The sequence below is a fragment of the Astyanax mexicanus genome, chromosome 5 (assembly GCF_023375975.1).
Source record: "Astyanax mexicanus isolate ESR-SI-001 chromosome 5, AstMex3_surface, whole genome shotgun sequence".
Classification (NCBI taxonomy): domain Eukaryota; kingdom Metazoa; phylum Chordata; class Actinopteri; order Characiformes; family Acestrorhamphidae; genus Astyanax; species Astyanax mexicanus.
The window spans coordinates 18,016,004-18,036,596 of NC_064412.1; the positions used below are offsets into that span (position 1 = coordinate 18,016,004).

Sequence of the window (20,593 nt, forward strand, 5' to 3'; positions counted from 1 at the left end):
CTGAAGAATTGCTGCTCACTAAAAATTTTTCTCTATTACATAAAGAAACATTCTGGGGAAACTGTAGAAAATCTTGCGTATGAAAATCCCAGGATTTCAGCAGTTCTGGCAACATTCAAACCACCCTATCTAGCACCAACAAACCAGAGGCCGTGTTCTAAATCATTAAAATATTTATATTTTTTGACATGCTGATGGTAAATGAGAACCTAAAATGATCTAAAGCTGCATGTCTGTATCTGCATGATTTTATGCACTGTACCGCTACCACGTGATTGGCTGCTCAGGTCAGTGTATGATTGAGTAGATGTACAGGCCTTCCTAATAATTTGCTTGGTGATTGTGTATGTGTATGCAATGTGTATGTGTTTTAAAACACACTTAATGTATATAAGATTAAATGTGTGGTCAAACACCGCATGGACTCACCGCAAATTGACTGAATAACAGACTAATGTACAGGTTTAAATGTTTTGATTAGTGCAATAACGGACTGCTACACATGTTCATCAGGTGAAGTGGTGCTCAGTGAGAACAGGACTATACCTAATGCTACTCTGGCTGCAGATGCGTCATAGTTGATCCAGAAAGAGACCCAGGACAGGATGGTGATCAGGATGGAGGGCATGTACGTCTGCAGGATGAAATAGCCGATGTTCCTCTTCAGCTTAAAGCTCAAAGACAGCCGGGGATAGGCACCTGTGAGCGAGAACGGACAGGAGAGACAAGAGAAGAGACAGACAGGCTATTTATTTCAAGGAGCGAGGAGCCATACTTTATGTTTTGTTTCAGTTTCTATGGCAATGGCTGTGCAGATTGCCTCTGTCTCTACGGCAACAGGCTATCACGGTAGAATAAATTGTTTGTGGTTTGTTGTACCCTGGCCTTGAGCACCATGGCCACAAAGGAGACAGAAAAACAAAGATTAACTTCTTACAAAACAAGTTTAATGCTGATCTGAAGTTATGCCATATCACTCAGCTGTTACGGCACCTGTTGGAAGAAAAACCTGCATCTATAAAATGTTAATTTACAGGAATCTGTAAACAGTATACATTCATTTAACTATAAATATGAAATAGAGGCGATAAGACTCAAGAGTGTGACATCGCTATAATTTAAAATTAGCCATTTGCTCTCTAAAATGACTAGTGAATCTAATGTCTAATCTGTAATTCAGATCATAGTAAAATATTGGAATAACTTGGTCTAAGTTTTGGTCTCTGCTGCATTTATTCATTATAACTGTATTTTAGAGAAATTGGTTTTAAGCCAAAAACCTTGTGTAAAAACTTTCACAAAACAATGTCTCAGCTATCAGGCAATTTATTCCAAATCAAGTACCATTATTATGAATATAACACTTAAAAAAACAGGTTTACATTAACACTAAAGTAAATAATTATGATCCTGGCTCTCAGTAAAACTGTTTTTTTTTTTTTTTTTTTTTTTTTACATCAAACCGCAAATTGTATTTACATAATTAGACAATTTAATTATGTAGGGTTAGTTATTTAAAACCCATGTAACATTCCTTCTTTTCCTATTCAATTGAAAATAAAATCATAAAATGCACATTTTTTCATATCTAAAATCAAATATTTGTATGTTTTTCATACTTCAGATACTGTAAGGTATACAGCTTTAAAGCTTAAATACAAACAAAAATATATATATCGTGCTGGGAGGTCCAACCTCATTTTTTTATTTAATTGCACTGTCCTGTTTTGATTTTTAATTTGTTAATTTAGATTACAGTCTTTCAAACTCCATTCAGTTAATTTTATAGTAAATCTTTGAGTTCCAAAGTTTGTGCATGCTTAGAGAAACTAAGCAGTGATAACCGAAAAGGTTAAAACTCAAAATCAAAATTAGCCATTTAAAATATATTAATACTGTAGCTTGAAAGATAATATTAATACACACTGAACTGAATTTATTTGTTAACTGGAGAACCATGGGAATAGTGATAACCTGATAAACAGCTACTTAAATATTTAAAGTCTCTAATGGCTGCAGGCATAACATATTGCAATTTGATTATTAAACTTGTGTCTAGCTTGTGCAATAGAACATTTGAGAAATATATCTTAAATTAAACTTTATACTAATCAAAGCCTTAATTTAAAACTTTAACATGTATATGTTTAATATTATATGTACTCTTAACAGTACTGCAAGTCACAACCCTATATTAAAGCCTAATCATGCAAAAATATGAATAAATAATAATAATAAAAATACTGTGATATGCTGTGAAACCGTCAGAATCTTCAAAAATACTGTGATACACATTTTTGGTCGTATCACTCAGCAATAATTGCACATGAGAAAAAAAAAACTGATACATGGTTGGTTGGTTGGTTGGCTGCACAAATAAAGAGTTCTAATGCAATACTGGATTCACCTGCATGTGTAACCTGATTTAAATATCACTCTAGATAAAACATGAGACAAATACCATGAGTCTAAAGTACATGACTTTTGCTTGTATCATATGAAAAGGAGCATTTGCATCACTCACACTGCCACTGCTTTTTTTAGGTGATTTGAAAACCTAGTTCTGTTTTGTTTCTGCTTTAAACACCACACAGTTTGGATGTACATCTCCCATTTCCATTCTTTTCTCCATAAGGAGGCCATGCTTTATCTTCATCTTGCCCCCCTTATCTCCTTCCTCTTCCTCCTTACTGGCAGAGAGAGTTCAAACAACAAACCAGTGATTCTTTTCCGATTCCCCTCCAATATGTGCAGAGGCTGGTGAAACCCCGCTCTATGTGTCATTAATTCAGGGTTGGGAATAATCATTACTGCGCTGCTTCTGCGAGCGCCTCATCTTTAGAGGGGAATAATTTATGCAGTGGGTCCTCTGCCTCATGAATATATGATGCCTTGTATCAAGTGCTTCTCTTCTTCTCGCTTGCTCTCTATTTTTCCTCTCTTCTTTTTTAACAGCTTGAAGAAACAGAGAAGTAATTGCCCCTCCATTATCATTGGCTATGCTAGTGTTTCTATGACAAGGGATAGATGCATGATGCAAAGCCAGTAATTAGTTCTGCCTTTGAAAAAAAAAATAGCTTCATGAGTTATCGTGCGAGAGAGAGAGAAAGGGATAGAGAAAAAGAGGCAGAGAGAGAGAGAGAGAGAGAGAGAGAGAGAGAGAGAAGGTGCATAGCCTCCACAAACACTTTGCCACAACAAAAGCAACACCTTACTGTGATATATGCTACCCTGCAGTGTGAATCTAATAGTGCAACACACAATTTGCAGGGGTAAACAGAGGCCAGGGGTCTTATGAGGTGAAGATTCCAAGAAGGTGAAAAATGCAAGAAAGTCAGTTGTGCAGACGCTCACAAGCAGATTTGTAACGGATTTACTAAGAAATCAGCGAAACTGAGACTAAACAGAATTTCCAAGTAGAGCCATTCTAAAAAGACACAGACAAAACAAGTGAGGCTATATTTTTTTCACAATATTTAATCTAGAGCTGAAACAGAAAACACAACAATATAAGAAGCATTTTAAATAGGTCTTAGGTAAATAGGTAAATAAAGGTCTTTGGAAGAACTGGACTTAAAACAGCTCATTTTACACTGACATCAGCAGATTTCAGTAAGAAATAAACACCTCATTGTTGTAAACAGTCAGATTTGGCATTTCAAACCAAGACACTTGATTTTTAATACAGCCCACAATATGTGAAAAGTCCAATTGCAAAAACAGATAAGTGCTGAATTAACTCTTCATTTATCCAGCTTGTCCTACAATCACGCTTTAATTTGATAATTAAATGCTTGACTAAAGCATGCTTGGACAAAATGAGAGCAATTTTAAATATAAGCTAGTTTCAAGTGCCACCTAAACAAATGCCAGCCAAAAGTGCAGCCTCCATTCTGGTAGCCTAGTAGCTGTGTCCAGTATTTTGTTTTTCTTTCCTTTTTTTTTTTTTTCTTGTCATTTCTTGTCACTGTGTTTGTGAAGAGATTGGTGAGCTCAGGTAAACCTTTTTTTATTGGATTTCTTTTCTTATTTTTTATTTTTTTGGGCACTACTGTAATACACTCTTACATGGTTGAATGCAAGAGCTGGTCTGAGAACAGATTCCACTGTACTTGCCATCAGGTCTACATGTATTTCCAACCTGACGCCAGTTTAAAGCTTATTATACAACTGTCTAATTATTTTTCAGTCTGTGAAAATGTAGAGATGAAGTAAAAATGGAATGGCTGTAATGCAATCTAGTTCCACTTCAACATTAACATTAACCCCATTCGCAGATCTGTGCATTTATAGTGACTCACCTGTGGAGAAGACGACATTTCGGGAGACCAGTTTGTAGTCTACTATTGAGAACTGAGGGAGCTCGATTCGAGACACACCGGTCACTGCGTTGTCTCCTCCTTTCCAGTAGAACTCAATATCATCAGTTGTGTAGCCATCTGCCCAGGAAACACATCCACAAATCACATGCATCAGTGAGTCACTTTTACATAACAACACATAAAGGCCATACAGAACATTTTTGTTCCATGTATACAATATCCAACCGTTATATTTCAACCAATACGTTGTACTTTCCAAATAAAGCCACGTATCTAGCTTTGGAGATGACATTTACAACTTCTTTCAACCCCCTAAAGCTAAAACTGTGTGTGTGTCTCTGTGTGTCTTTGTGAAGGAAGAGGATACTCACAGCTCTCTATCTCCAGAGTGCAGTTTTGTTCATCAAGAGGATACCTCCTCAGATCCATCATGCAAGCAGCTGTTGTGGTGATTCTATATCATACACACAAAAGACACAAACGTTTGATTGTGAAGAACTATATAAAAAGGAAACACATAAAGAAACACACACACATACACAGAAAGAAAATATGTTCCATTTCTATTCACAAGATCCCAATTTAAATAGACTCAATAATGCTATATAATTTCATGTAAAGATACTTCAGTCACAAAAGATAGGTTGGTTTAAATATTAACAGAAATGATCAGAGAACTAACGTATATATTAGTGTTTAGATGAAGAATAAATCCAAAGCAGTTGCATGTAAAATGTTTAGATTTTTGTCCAAAACAATCACATTTTAAAATCAATGTTAGGTTTATATGAACTGATATTAGTGCTGCAACGATTAGTCGATATAATCGACATTGTCAACTATATAAATTTGTTGACTACAAATTTAATTGTCAAATAATCGTTAATTTGAAATGGTACCGCATTACACAAAGTGCTGGGGACAGAAGAAACTTGGTCTCTGTCTCCAAAAGTGCCAAAAAACAAAACACATCACATATTTATTCATTAAATATCAATACTTTCCACGTTTAAACAACATGTGGACATTTAAATGCCTTTTAAATCTCATGTTTATCTGTTTTTCTGTTGTTTTTAGAGATGGAGGCATGGCAGAAATAACCGTTGACTAATCGACTAATGGAAAAAATTAACATCAGATTAGTCGACTACCAAAATAATCATTAGTTGCAGCCCTAACTGATATTTGATCATTTAAATGATAATTTGGATTCCGATTGAAAAATCTATTTTTTAAAACCCCTCCTAAGTCACAGCACCCTCCTATTAGTATACACTCCTCTTTTTTTTTTTTCAAAAAAAGCCACTACATAAGAGATGAACTGTGTGTGTGTGTGTGTGTGTGTGTGTGTTTAGTAGGTGTGCTCAGATCTCTACTTCAGTAAAACAGACACACCAGTGAACAGAGGATCCATTATCATTCCTGCTTACACCTCTCTCATCTCTCATGCATCGAGAGCGCACTTTAAAAATCCACACAACACACTCTGCCACGGGGACAGCAAGCACATACACAGCTGCATGCAAAGGTTTGTGCACCCCAGGCCAAATGACATATTTTGCGGATTTTTGAAGAGAAAAGATGTAATGCACCAGTGTTTTAATGCACTGTACAATTTAACACAATCAAAATATCTGGGTCAATATGGAAAAGGTCTACATGGTTCCATTTTCAGTTCTCTGTCCAAAAGTTCTCTAGTGTGTTACAGTGCATGTGCATATGTTTCATGCTCTATTGTTGGGTTACTTGATTGCTTAATCCAGGACTTCTGCAAAGCATGAATTCCACTGTACCTGTTTTCGTTCTAGTTACATTCCAAATAAAGCTCAGACCTTTGAAGCCTTCATACTGTATGTCCCCGCCCTCCAAAATGCTTCTGAACTTAATCTAGAGCAGACCACATACATATATTCACCAGTTTGCATGACTGCAAAAAATAACCAAATATGAAACAGATTTTTCTTTTTGTTGTTGATTCAGATTCATGTCACAGCTGTTCAGTTTCAGTAATGAATGCTTTTTAATGAAAGGATTGTTTTTGTTTAAGAGAGACGGTTCCAAAGTATTAGAGTCAGCGGAAGAGAGTAAGAGAAAGAGCGAGAGGGAGAGAGCAAGTGAGAGAGAGAGCAAGAGAGAAAGAGAGAGAGAGATGTATGGCTAACTCCAGGGAAATTAAGCACATCTCATTTCACAATTGCTGTGGTCACATGGAACCCTTCCAATCTATCATCTCATCTCCCACCAAATGAGAGCTTGGACTTTAATAACAAGCTGATTTGTTCTCTCTATGAGATTTGAGATTTGAGGGTTGCATTTATGAGAAGCAACTAATCCTAGAATGCTCATATTAACAAGACAGAACATAAAACTCAACAAGGGCTGTGAGGCTGGGATTACAACATTAAGCTGGGGGTTGCGACTGGTGACTATTTTCCAATCAGACATCAAAGCATTAAATGTACTTAATTCAAAATGATAAATCATTGTGTCAGTTTGTTTCCTTAACCTTTACAAATCTCAAATTGTGGATGCTGAGCTTAAATAGTAATAAATAATATTACTTAATAAATGGGTCTCAAACATATAGCCTGTGGGCCTGTTCCGGCCCGATACAGGTTTTAATCCAGCCTGAAAATAAAATTTAGAATCTAGATTCTCAATGGTGACTATTTAACAGTCCACTTTAGTTCAAAAGCATTTTAAAAGAAATCACCTTCCCTCCCTAAACCGAACTGACATTAACACATAGGCACAAACAGGGTCCACAACAGAACCAGTCAGAATCCCTATTTAAACTGGAGGTAAGACAATCAAAATTAACATTTCGTTGGAGGTGTCTGACAAAAGAGATTTAAACGCCAATCAGAATCTTTTTGAATCATTTTAAGGAAGGATGGGACTCCCACACAGTCAACTCAGCACAAGTGCAATGTTTCACCAGAAACATTAGCTAGCACCATTAGGGCACTGTGTGTTTTGTTATTTTGCAGAACTAAAACAAAAATGGAGCTGTGGAGCAGTGCTTTTGGGATGAGTTGTTGGGAAGATTTGGGCCTCACCCCATTTCACACCTTGGCCCAACTACTTACCCCCCGATTCTTGTTAGACTGGAGGGGTAGAGGGGAAGGGATAGGGCTTGTTAGCCCTTCAAACAGAGATTTTTCAAAGGCACACTTTAAACCGAGGGTAATGAGAATCACAGTATGAGGTGGCGGAACAAGCAACGAAAGAAACTCCCATTTTTTTTTTACTTTTCTTGGTAAAAGTGATGAATAGCACTATATTACCATAGTTTAATATGTAGTTTTGATGTTTTATGGCCGAATTGTTCATAACAAAAGATCGCTGGTAGTTTATCTCAGTAGCTAGGTAGCTAGAGAACTTTTCTGTTCCACCTTATAAAATAAAATATAAGCTAATCAAAGCTAATTTTAGTTCCCTATTACAGAATAACTAAGGAATGAACAATAATAATTTATTTCTACACCATTTCCTCTCTTTCTGAAGAAATACGATGCCCTAAAGTTAACTAGTTAATCAGCAGCTAGGTTACTTAACTTTTGTGCTCCTGATGATGTATTTTTAACTCTGTTCCAAGGGGAAGGGTTACACTCAAAAAGAAGGGGTAGGGGTAAGTGGTAGGGTCAAGGGGCCTTAATGGAATATTGTTATCATTGTGGAATATTGGAATCATATCCTGGCCTCAATAGTGCAAAGCAAATTCTTAAAATCTGATTCTAATACCTTTGATTTGTAAAATGCCAATAAATAAGCAGGAGCCCCAATACTTTTTTAATCCATATAGTGTTTGCATACTTTATGCAAATAATATAAATCATAGTTCAATGCTTCCAGGTGACCTCTAGACACCAACATTCTATGATACCACCACATCAGATAAACATTTCAGAAACATGTGCGGTTGCATCTGGCACATCATTTAAAGAGTAACCCCATGCGTTCATTTCAGCGCTATACTAAATGAGAGAGCACTTACATGCATTACCACGCATGCATAAGCACTCTAACTTTAATGGCTTGGCTGTGGCTCTGACAAACAAATATCCCCTCCCGTCCTTCCTGCTCTATCAATTCCTTTAATCTTTTGCATTGCTTAATCAGGGCCGGTTCCTCTTTGAGATGTGAAAGGAAGATGTTCTGCAGATTGCCAATACCATATTCAAATGTCACACGATAAAAAGAGATATATTTAACAAGCCCTCACTACGTCCGGCCGGCATGCGCAGTGCATTTACACGGTGGCTACGTTAGCGTCCGAAAGCTCATCTGTGATATGGCAAGCTAAATCAAGCTATGCTCGCTTGCTCATCCTCCTCCACTCTGGCTTGAAATAGGGGATGGAGACACACCCAGGCTCTTACATGTCAGAGTGAGCCGAGCAGCTCGTTTAGCATCGAAACACTGATAACGCTAAAGGGCTCTAATGAGATAAGGGCACACATTAGAGCTTATGTAATTTAGCAGCCAAGTGCGCTGACCAGAATAGGATACTCTCTGGCAATACATCAGCATGTTCACTCAGTCAGGTGCAGCTCAGGCCTCACTGCTGAAGCAAATACTCCACTAGCCTTTTTTAGTTCATTTCAGAGATGCACTTAAATTACATTTTTGTCCAAAACATTTTTGCAGGTTTTTTATTCATTTTGCTGCCCTTTTTTAGCTAATGAATAAATTAAATAGACAAAATGCATTTTTGTCTTGCCTGAAAAAGCATTTACCATATTTTTCAGACTATAAGGTGCATCTGATTATTAGGCACCATATTAATGAATGGGTCCATTTTCATGCATAAGGTGCACCGAATTATAAGGTGCATTAAGCACAACAAAACAGTCAGTTCAGTCAAACATGTACAACACCGTGTACTACATAAAAACATTTTGAGTATAGAAAGCACAACCAAAAATAATACATAAGGTGCACCGGATTATACACACTGTCGATTTTTGAGAATATTAAAGGATTTTAAGTGCGCCTTATATTCTATTTTCTTCCCATTTTCTTCCCAATTTGCAAGGCCAATTACTCAACCTATTGATTAAGGCTCCCCGTATTACTAGTGATGCCCCAACACAAGGAGGGTGAAGACTAGCTCATGCCTGTGAAATCAGACTCAAACTGATTCAAACTGCTGCTGATGCAGTATTGCTGAGTAGCATCACAGCGCACTTGGGGGAAAGCACAGCGACTTGGTTATCATACATCAGCATACAGACTCCTTGTGCTGATCCAAAGTGATGTGGGGAGAAAGCACCATCTACCCACCCAGAGAGAGCAAGGCCAATTGTGCTCTCTCAGGGCTCCGGTAACCAATGGCAAGCTACATGAACAGGATTCCAACTAGCGAGCTCCTGATCATAGTGGCAGCGTTTTAGACTGCTGGACCAAAAAACAATTTTAAAATATTTATAATACTTCACTGTTAAATATTTCAGCGAACCAACTAAGCACAATACATTTACCTCAGTAGTGCTATTCTACCATGCACATACCATATTAGTACTTTCCTAATCATATATTAACCTCAGCATGTTACATTTTATTTTAAGAAAAAGAAAAAGGCAGCCTGACTTTTGTTAAAGAAACATATGTTAAGGCTAATGTTTCTATCCTAGCCCTCTATAGCCCAAATCTTTGATAAGTGATGCCAAACTTATTATATTGCTTCCTTCATACAAAGTGATCTTAAACCTGCCGTTTTTCTGCTCCCTGTGGCTCTTTTTCTGACACTCTGCTTTGTACGCTTGCTTATAGGGCAAAACAGTAAAATTGCACTTTTTAAAAACACTAGTCATTAGTCTTTTCACTAAAACTGTCATTTTTAATAAATATTTCCAACTGCAGGATCTTATTCTCTTTTATTTTATAGTCATAGTTTATATACACCACATTTATTTGAATTGGCTATAGTAGATTTTTTATTTCAAAAACTGTACCAGTGTCGCTTGTGGTCTCTAAACACTAAGCAAACCTATGTGAATGAAGACTACCTCAAACTATTTGAATCCAGTGTGCTTATTACACTGATTTGTAATAGAGAGAATAGCATATCTATCTTTGCAACTCAGTGCCTGTAATGATGCTACATTACTATGTAACTTAATGCAATATGTCCTGTAAAACCAGAGTAATATTTATGTAAAATCATGTTATACTACTGTTTCTCAATATTTTTTTTATTCAGATGTCAGGTTTGTATCTATTATCTTGTAAACAAATGCATGTGTACAGATGTATATGAGGATGGGCTCAATGCAAAATTTTAGCACACAGCAGTGGTGTAAAAGTGTATTATAAACCACAAATATAGAGGGATCCTGCAAGCAAAATATACTAATACTTGCATTACATTGCTTTAAATATATAATCAAGAATTAGTGAAGTAAAGTGTAAAAGAAGCATGAATCCTTACCTCAGTCCGTAAAGAACCGTGCCATCAGGGTGCAGGCGGATCATGCGGTTCTTCACAGTCACACCATGGACAAAGGATTTCTTATCGTTGAGGAAGTAAGTGTCCGGGACCCAGAGCTGGTCAGCCACCCTATTGTCCAGGGTTAGGTTGAGAGGAATCCCAGCATATGCTAGCCGCTTATCCCTCCAGTACTGCTGGAAGTACATAGTCAGCGTGTAGTCCTGGGGGGAAAGAAAGTTTTATAAATCAGTGAACAGGAATGCCAGGAAAGGCCAGTGATTCTCTGTTCTGGTCCTGGAGTACCACTGCCCTGCATACTTCAGAGCAGAACACAGGAAATTGGTACTTTAGAAACACTACAGAACAATAATCAAGGAAAAGAAATGAAAGTACATATTTAAGTTGTATATTTCATTTGTCACAAAATTTTCCATTTCAGTTGGGCCATACACAATTTGTCACAGTAAAGATATGTCCACAAACCCATGACATTTCATTCAGGACATCCAAGGTTCCATCAAAAATAGACAATAATAAGTAAATCAATAACAAAATTAATAATTTTCACTTTTTGATATGATTTAAATCAGAACATTTTGTTGAATGTTATTTCTTTATAAAAATTCTTAATGAACAGACTAATAGAAATGCTCTAATGTGACTGGGAATAAAATCTGTTTACAATGACTTACATTATAAAGTTAAACGTTTTTTTTTTGCATGACAGCAATAATTTGCTTATGATTCACACTTTTGGGCCTCCATTGATTCCATAGACTACAATTCCTATAATCCTTCTCTGAATCAAGAGACTGTCATATGCCCATCTCTGTGTAATCACAAATTGATTCCACAATCTATATAATCTGAATACTCAAATCTTTCACCTTTGTTTAAACTGCCTGTTTGTATAATCACTCAATTAGTTAAAATAGTTCTTTGCAAAGTATTGCCAACAATCCTGTCGTTGCATACCAAATGGTCTACACTGTGTTTTACCCATCTGTTGTTGATCAGGTTGACCCTGATCATATATCTTAATTATGCCTCTACCTTGCCTATTTCTGTTCTGATAGCTATCAGATTGTTATTGTGGTTTTATGTATGTGAGCATCTGGTCAGTGCTTCACAAATTACAATTTGAGTCTCTTGCCAAGCAAGTATGGCATTCTGCACAAGGCCTTAATGGGCAATATAAAAATGATTACTTTTGTGCTTTATATTAATTATATTACTTTTTATATTACAATATACTTTTCTGAGCATATTGTAAATCTTGTTAGTGAATCAAGAACACCAACCAACTACACATTACATTGCATAGAGTGTAATTAGTGCTGTTTAAATTAGATATAGCCCAGTAAATGTATAATAATTATCACTATACTGAAATTGGTTTGGTTTTCAAATGGCAACTTTAAAGAAACTCACTAAACTCGCTAATTATGTTTTTTTTTCTTAACAGAATGTTAGGATAAGTATCTTTTATCATGAAAATACCTTTAAACATTGTGATGCAAGTTTTTTTGTCCATATGGCCCATTCCACACTTCGCCTAACTGACTAACATGATTTAAATGTAAGCCCTCTGAATAAGACAATCAGACACAAGTCATAAATGTAAATGTAATGTCCTTTTTACAAGAATAGTCTTCCATAAGCTGTTAAAGGCTAAGGAATAAAACCCTGAATAATTCAGAGCTTGGTCTGAACAGTGATTGCGTGATTGTAACAAGCTGGGGTTTTTCTTGGCAGTAAGCTTGGCTTTTGACTGTATGAGCGAGGCTTTAGATTGCTCTGTGTCCCAGACCAGTGCACTTGGCCATCCTGCCATATTTAACAAAGCCTTCACTATGAATATTCTAAATGACACAGCCAAGGCCTCTATGCGGGAGCCCGAAATGTCATTTTAGTTAGGGTCTGAATCACTGGCTTAACAGCAACTCGGTCTAAGTGACAGTTCACTCATTGAAATTCAAAACAATATCAATTTATTCTGAACTCATTCTGATTTCAATCTGATTCAATAACTTTATTAATCAAACCTCTCAGTCACTGAAACAGGTACATAAAATGATATTGGGCGAACCAGGGCCATGGAGAAGTGAAGAAAGAATGACAGGCAGTGAAATTAAGCCATTACTTATTTGAACAAAATGGACATTTCCTTTCTCAGAATAATACTGATCATTTTAAGAACGATGTTGATTGTGTGTGTGTGTGTGGGTGTGAGGGGGAGACACGTCTCAGGCAGTTCTCTTTTAGACTGCACACATCAATATAGCATCTGGAATTAAATAAGCATCTACTATAAAAATCTGGTATCAGGAATCATACTGATCATACTGATCTATGCTGGTCTTTTTTGTTAAAACCAAGTGCTGGTAAAATAGCAGGTTAACCAGCTTTTGACCAACATGGTGCTTTTTGCATTTTATTCTGGTTATGCTAGTCAACCAGCTTGGTCTTGCTGGCCAGTTTGGTCAACCAGCATGACCAAGACAACCAAGTTGGTTGATCAGCATGACCAGCAGGCAAAACTTCCATGTTTATGCTGGTTGACCACATTGGTCTTTTTGGTCATGCTAATAAACTACAATAGTAATAGAACAAGCTTACACTATGTTTGATGGTACTTGTAAACCAACTAAACCATCAAACAAAAAAAAAACATTTTAAACCAGTTTAAGATTAACCAGATTAAACCATACCTGGTCAGGTAACTTACATCAGATGTGTCAGAAATTACAAGAACTTGCAGCCTAGCTGAAGTACTTCTTTTTATTAGTTATAATTTTATTCGTTTTTTTTTCTCTTAAAATTAAGCTTTTGATTCAGTCTAACTGAGCCAGTTTAAAATGCACAGCTCAAATCCTGTACCAAGATCCAGTATCCCTTTAATAGTATAGAATTAATGCAGTTGAAATAGCAGGAATATAAAAATGTGCACTGATTTATATAGCAAATAGTTTAAACTCTATCAAAACACCTGGGTATCTTCAACACATCAGCACTTTCTAAACACCTGGGTGTCCCCAACCACCCCCTTCCCTGCGTGTGTTCTCTTCTCTCTTTGTCTCACTCACTCACTTACTCTCTCTCTCTCTCTCTCTCTCTTTCTCTGAGAGTTGCAGGATCAGAGCTAGAAATCTGCAGGCAGTGAGCTCTAGAAATAGATTTTCAGTTGTCAAGGTGATATTTATAGAAACGTCAAACTACTTGGATTGGAAACAAGCTGGCCTTCGTTTTTCACGCCAGCCTGCCAAGGCAACACTCTATGAGCCAGCAGAGACCCCTATAGATTTCCCTTACCTTCACCACAACTGTCAGAGCTCTACATCCTACATCACCCTGAATGGTTATACAGTATTACTGTATGACTCAAGCGCTACACTCTAAGGAAATCCAATCAAAGCGGACCGTTGGCATGATGGGCATTATATCTGAGCTGTGTCCGAAACTCGATGAATTTTAAAAGGGTGGAAATCGTGCGCCTTATACAGTTTGTAGGTTCCCCAGGCGAACTATTGAACTTGCTTAGTATGCAGTAGGAAGCACTGGCCAGGCTGAATGTAATGTAGATGAATGTCTGCCGGTAGGTGCGTGAATGCGTATGTGTGTGCGTGTGTATCTCGGGTAGTCCACTTTGTAGTGTACTCAAGGGTAAAATGAAGGCCTGACATGCTGTCCCCACTTTCAGAACACTCTGTTCATGTAATAAGGTCTATTTAGACGTCGTTTAGAAACATGTGTTTAAACAGACTTGAGCAGATTCTCTACCTCTACGTGGGAGTTCACTCTCTCTGCAGATAGGAAGCCAGTTGAGTGCACCTGCCTAAGACATTGTCAGGCAGTGGTAGTGTTAGACTGATATAACAGTTATAGTCTGGTCTTCATATGGAAGGCAATGGGCTGCTGACTATCAAAGATATTGTTGTTAATAGCTGAGATTGCATTGTAAACAATGTTAATGTGATTCTTAGAGAAAGGTTATGTTAAAGCTTAAGTGAAAACACCTCCTTTGTGGCATGCCTAACAACAGTATTAATGGATGGAGGTTCATGTATTTGTCCTGAACCATCATGGGACAGTTCAGTACACAGTAAAGGGTAAAAACAATTAAAATGTCCATACAGTGAATGAAGATGGATGAATCTAATGCACAACCTTAAGGCAGGGCGATGCAGCTGTAGGTTTTTATTCTGACTGGCTTTATGTACTGAACACATACTGAACCCACTGAGGTCCATACTGTGGTGTAAATCAAACCATAGTTTTTTTTTTAGGGCTGAATGAATAATAGTTTTTTTTTATTAAAATTGCAATTTGAATAAACTAGATTTTTCAATCGTAGAAGCTGCGATTTGATTTAGCCAATAGCCTTCAACTGTGTGTGTGAAGATGCAGCCTGCTCTTCCAGAGACTTGTCACGACACTGTTGCACGTGTGCCGTATTTGTAGTCTGTAAAGTGCTGGGGATTGTAGTCTTTGGGCTCATAGTCACTTCCATGCTCAGCGAATGCACTGATTTTTTTGTTTTTAATATTTCTTGAAATTTAAAAATAAATCAGACAACTGCATTTATTCTGAGAACCCTGGGAATATCTTATGTGGACAGAAGTTTGTAATTATAGTTCATACATACATTAACCACTAATACAGCTTTCGTAATTGCAATTTCCTGTGGAAAAAAATATTTTTAGACTATTCAAACATGCTTAGCACAGCTAATCAGAAAACTTCTCTTAGCTAGCATAATGACTAAAATTCTGTCCATCACAGAACACACTCAAGTCTACACAGATTTTTTTTTTTCGTGCTGTTGGGTTCTGAAGCTTACTTGTAAGCTTGCCTCTAGTACAGAGACACAGAGTATCAGACAGCTCAGTACTGCTGTTTTTTGACTAACTAACCCCAGTACTAATAAACACAAAAAAATATATATATTTTTTTATCAGTTAGCTAGATAGCAATAGCTACCTGGCTTACCACAAATACCAAATCACAGACTGATAATGTTAGTTAACCTAAGAGACTAACTGTAAAAGACAACAACACAGACCAGGAGGTCCAGCTATATGAGGCTTAAATCACATACGTTTAAAAGACAAAGCTTTGCGTGAATGATCACCTTGCAGACTCCCTTGCCTAAACGTTGTACATACAGTGTAGTCCACTATGCAAGCAAAAATTGGATTCTAAATCTAAACTGTATTACGTATTTCTAATATAACAGTATTTTCATTTATTAACATGTCAAAATCTGAAATGTAGTGCTATCAGAGGTTTAATGAGATTCAGCCAAAAACATACACGTCAGCATTTTCATAAAGCTCAGTTTTTTTATATTCATCTTAGAAAAAGGTGTCTTTTTAAAAATATCTGGATATGTGTGGACAGAGCCTGTAAGTACAGATTCAACTCCAGGGCTTTCTAAAGACAGCTGTTTAAAAGAGGTATGTAAGGCTTGTTTTCTATAATCTCACTTTTTAAAAAAACATTTATTTATTAATAATCATAAAGGTGTAATTTATTTAAAAGAATAAAGCAACAGATTGGACAGGCATGATGTGTGGATGTCATGGACATCAAAATGCCTATGTACTCAGGCTTTTGAGCCACTGAAACAGAGAAGCATGATACAGACAACTTATTTATGAACATCTGTTTCTTCTTTCATTCCAACCCTCCAAGCTTCTCTAATCCGTGTATCATTCGTTCATTTGATATTCAATTGAGAATCAAAATCGGAAAATTAAAAAACCAATTCGTTTTTTCGTTTTTTCGTTTTTGAATATAATACCAAAAAACGAATAACGGCTTGTATTTTGTATTTTTATTTGGTTATCCAAACAAAAATTGGAAATTTAAAAAACGGACCAGGAGCCGAATTTGATTTTGATTTTGAACTTGACCCATTTGTGTGCCCCGGAAGTTACTGATTTGTTTATTCTTGGTGGGTTTCTGTTGCGCGGGAGTTCACTGCAGTGTTATCTACACAGTCTGTATTGCTGTAGGCTTTGGATGGAGTTGAGGATGGAGAGTTTTATCTTGTTCAGAGGAACTAAACGCGTTGCAGTGAAAGAAGACGATATGACAACAGAAAAAATCGGCAGGATCTTTCAGGTGTTTGTCTAACGTTCCGTAGCTAAATGTCATATTTAGTTAATGTTATTCTGTGAATTGCCGCCTACTAAATATGACATTTAGCTACGGAACGTTAGACAAACACCTGAAAGATCCTGCCGATTTTTTCTGTTGTCATATCGTCTTCTTTCACTGCAACGCGTTTAGTTCCTCTGAACAAGATAAAACTCTCCATCCTCAACGGCCCTCTCCAATTCTGTGTTCGATACATGTCTTTTTCGCTTAAGGTCGTGTTGAACACAGAACCTTCTAACACTCATTGCAGAACATCGCTGGATCCCCATTTGCTGCAACGTGCACGAAATCTCTTCATGCGTCTTACCACCTTCAAAAAGATCTTTAATTAGGCCAGAATGTGGTTCCAGTCCGGCCATGCTGCCTACAGCAATACAGACTGTGTAGATAACACTGCAGTGAACTCCCGCGCAACAGAAACCCACCAAGAATAAACAAATCAGTAACTTCCGGGGCACACAAATGGGTCAAGTTCAAAATCAAAATCAAATTCGGCTCCTGGTCCGTTTTTTAAATTTCCAATTTTTGTTTGGATAACCAAATAAAAATACAAAATACAAGCCGTTATTCGTTTTTTGGTATTATATTCAAAAACGAAAAAACGAAAAAACGAATTGGTTTTTTAATTTTCCGATTTTGATTCTCAATTGAATATCAAATGAACGAATGATACACGGATTTTCTCTCTCCCTTTCTGTCGTTTTTCTCTTTTTCTGTTATGTGTGAGAGTTTTGTTTTAATGAATCCTCTAAATGATTCTGAGAGATACAAATCTTCCTCATTACATTATGCCCTACACCACCAGAAGTGTAAGTGCTAATTAGTGGATTCGAGGAAGCTCGATACGACTCGACTTCTGTTCATTTGACACTAAATCTTCTGTCTCTTGGATCACGCCAGTTTCACATTCTTCTGGATTCAAATGTCTCCAACTGTTCTGAACTGGTGTTTTACTGCATTCTTACTGGATCTAGGTTTGGCCTAACCTGCAGACATTTAGTTTTGTATGGTATGTAACTATTAGAAGACTTGCTGTAACAAGAAAATATATATACATTTATTCTACAGACCATAACCCTATCCAGATTACTGCTTTATATCTCAGAGCACTACAGTCACTCTAACAAAAGCCTACAGTTCTGCACGCTAAGATTATGAATACGGAGTAGCATTTGAACCAAGCGGCTATAGCTAAGCTGCTGACCTTTGATGTATGCATATCTGCTCTTTAAACACTGTTTAGTGGCACTAAAAAGGCCTCATTTGAATAAGGGAAGTTTCTTTACAGGGTTACATTCTTCCTCCCTGTGGCTCTTACTATAAGTGCTTCCCTCTAAAATAGGAGAAGGCCATAGCGAACAGGAGAATGTACTGTCATAGAGTATATGTTTATAATAATTCATGAAACAAGTCTATTAAAACTGTGGACTAAGTGAACCAACTAAACTAAAAATATTTTTATATGATTTCAAGTAACATTTTTATATTTTAAAATAGCAACTTTAAAATAATTTTGATGCTCTATTGTATTGTATTGTTTTGTCTAAACAGATACACATAGAAGCAGATAGGACAACCCAAACACAAACTTAGTAAATGGAGTCATATTTGTGAAAAATCCTGTAATATTTCTGTACAGCCTCAGTCTGCATGCTTATTTTATATTCACTTTTACTTCCAGTGATGGTTTTGAATCTATCTGCTTGTCCAGGAATGCATGTGTAAAGTTTTCTGCAATACAAATATAAAGCACACAGTATTGTGCAGGCCTACTATAAATTGTTAATTTTTTTTATTTTATTCTGACAATTTTTTTTGTGAATAGAAAGTGAAAAAGGTTAGATTACATCTAGATCATTTGTAAGCCTCTGAAACAAAGAAGCAGGTCTTCTGGAGGCTTGTATACAAAAACCCCTTTAGTTCAACAGGGAGTCATGCATGACAAACATCTGAGGCTTCCTATCACTCTTCTTTCTTCTGCATCTTCCTTCATCTCTTTTATTTCTTACATTCTTTTTCTTCAGGTTTCTTTTTCACAGAGCCTTTCTCTTTCATTCCTTTTCTTTTCTTTTCTTTCTCTCTCCCTTTCTCTCTCTCTCTCTCTGTGTTTCTGTCTCTGCCTTGTTTTTGGGCTTCAGGCTGTGCTAACTTGGGGATCCAGCTCAGTGTGAGAAACCATTACACAAGCAGGTCCAGACCCCCCGCCTGTCTGCCGCCCACTATCTGGGCTTGGCAGATCTGCTGAACAGACTGTAAGCGGTCATTTTCATGATTCAAATACCATGTATGTTAATATATCATTGTTAGCAAAACTTTTCATTTGTCACTCCCTTTCCAAATAGTGTGCAGTGCTGGATTACACAGCCCACCATCAAATCACCATTAAATGATAATGAAATAGCTAATAATCCACTTTCAATACTTTAGAGCTCTGAAAAGCTCTTGGTTTATGGTGAGACATGACCTGAGGAGGGCTTCCAACTTCAGGACAACAACAGTAAGCTTTATGAATATGCACAATGAGAATTAGACTGCTTTTCAACATTACTGAAGCACGTTTCTCAGCTGTAGCTGCAGTACTTTGGGCTTTATGTCCTTCTTCCTTTTTTACATTATTAAGTACGAAAGGTAAGGTAAATAGATGACTGAATGATCACATGTTTTCAATCAAAACTGTAACTAGTGAAGGACCACCGCTATTTCCCAGGCTTAACACAGGACATCTAAAAGCAGTGTAGTTTTCTTGCATGTTCAATTAGAAGCTACTAATGTCTACAGCAGCAGCAAAACTGTAGTGTGTGTGTGTGTGTTCTTGTGTGTCTGTGTGAGAGAGAACAGTTCTGGCAAAAGGCAAAAAACTGTCCCTGTTTAAATACAGATATATGAATTACTGCCATTTCTAAATAGTACCTCTATTTTCACAGAATGAAAGGCAACTGGAGCCACCATCAATGTATATACCAATGTACACTTTAACATTCTATCAGCTAGTAACACTCATTCACTCAAGCCCAGATCAGCCTGCTACAAAACATCTAAAAACCTGTCCAATTCTGGAACAAGATTCCTTTGACAGATTAAACCAAGTTTAATTGAGAAGTAAATAAGGTTTGCAAAACCTGAATCATACTACACAATCTGTTATATATGGTGGAGGTACTCTCTCTCTCTCTTTCTCTCTCAACAATAGTTGTGAGGCTTGTGGTTTTAACATCTTCTAACTGCACTGCAAACTAGGGGTGTGCCATATCATATCGTACGCGATAATATCGCCAACATTTTTTAATATTGTGAATGATATTATACCCTGAAATATCGTGCCATATCACCCACCCCTAATTATTACATCATGGTACTACTTTTTTCTGTTTTTAGCAAAAGAATAATTCACACTGTTCTCATTTCCCATTATATATCTACTAGAGACAGATAATATCTGTCCAGTATCATTTACTTTTACATTAATCCTGGATATATGGAGATATTTGAAGTGTAGTATTAGTATCACAACATTCTGGATCATTGACTTATATTACAAATCTGATATAATTCTTTTTTTTTGTTAATACACAAATCCATATTTGTGTGCCATATCATATTATATGCAATAATAGCATTTTGTTGCAGTAGTGTATTTTTAAATTTTTTTTTTTTTTGCTTAAGTGTTTTGTCATAT

At 36.6% G+C, this 20,593-nt stretch overlaps 1 protein-coding gene across 5 annotated transcripts in view; it reads right to left on the minus strand.

Annotated features, from left to right (window-relative positions):
- The window catches only part of gabrb3 (gamma-aminobutyric acid type A receptor subunit beta3), a 144,763-nt gene that overhangs the window by 17,103 nt on the left and 107,067 nt on the right, over positions 1 to 20,593 (minus strand). For all 5 annotated transcript variants that reach the window (XM_007249107.4, XM_007249108.4, XM_007249110.4 and 2 more), the window contains 4 exons: positions 10,756 to 10,976; positions 4,694 to 4,776; positions 4,302 to 4,439; positions 547 to 699 (listed from right to left, as the gene is read on the minus strand). In XM_007249107.4, the coding sequence (XP_007249169.3) occupies positions 547 to 699; positions 4,302 to 4,439; positions 4,694 to 4,776; positions 10,756 to 10,976 (595 nt within the window). The remainder of the gene's footprint in view (positions 1 to 546; positions 700 to 4,301; positions 4,440 to 4,693; positions 4,777 to 10,755; positions 10,977 to 20,593) is intronic.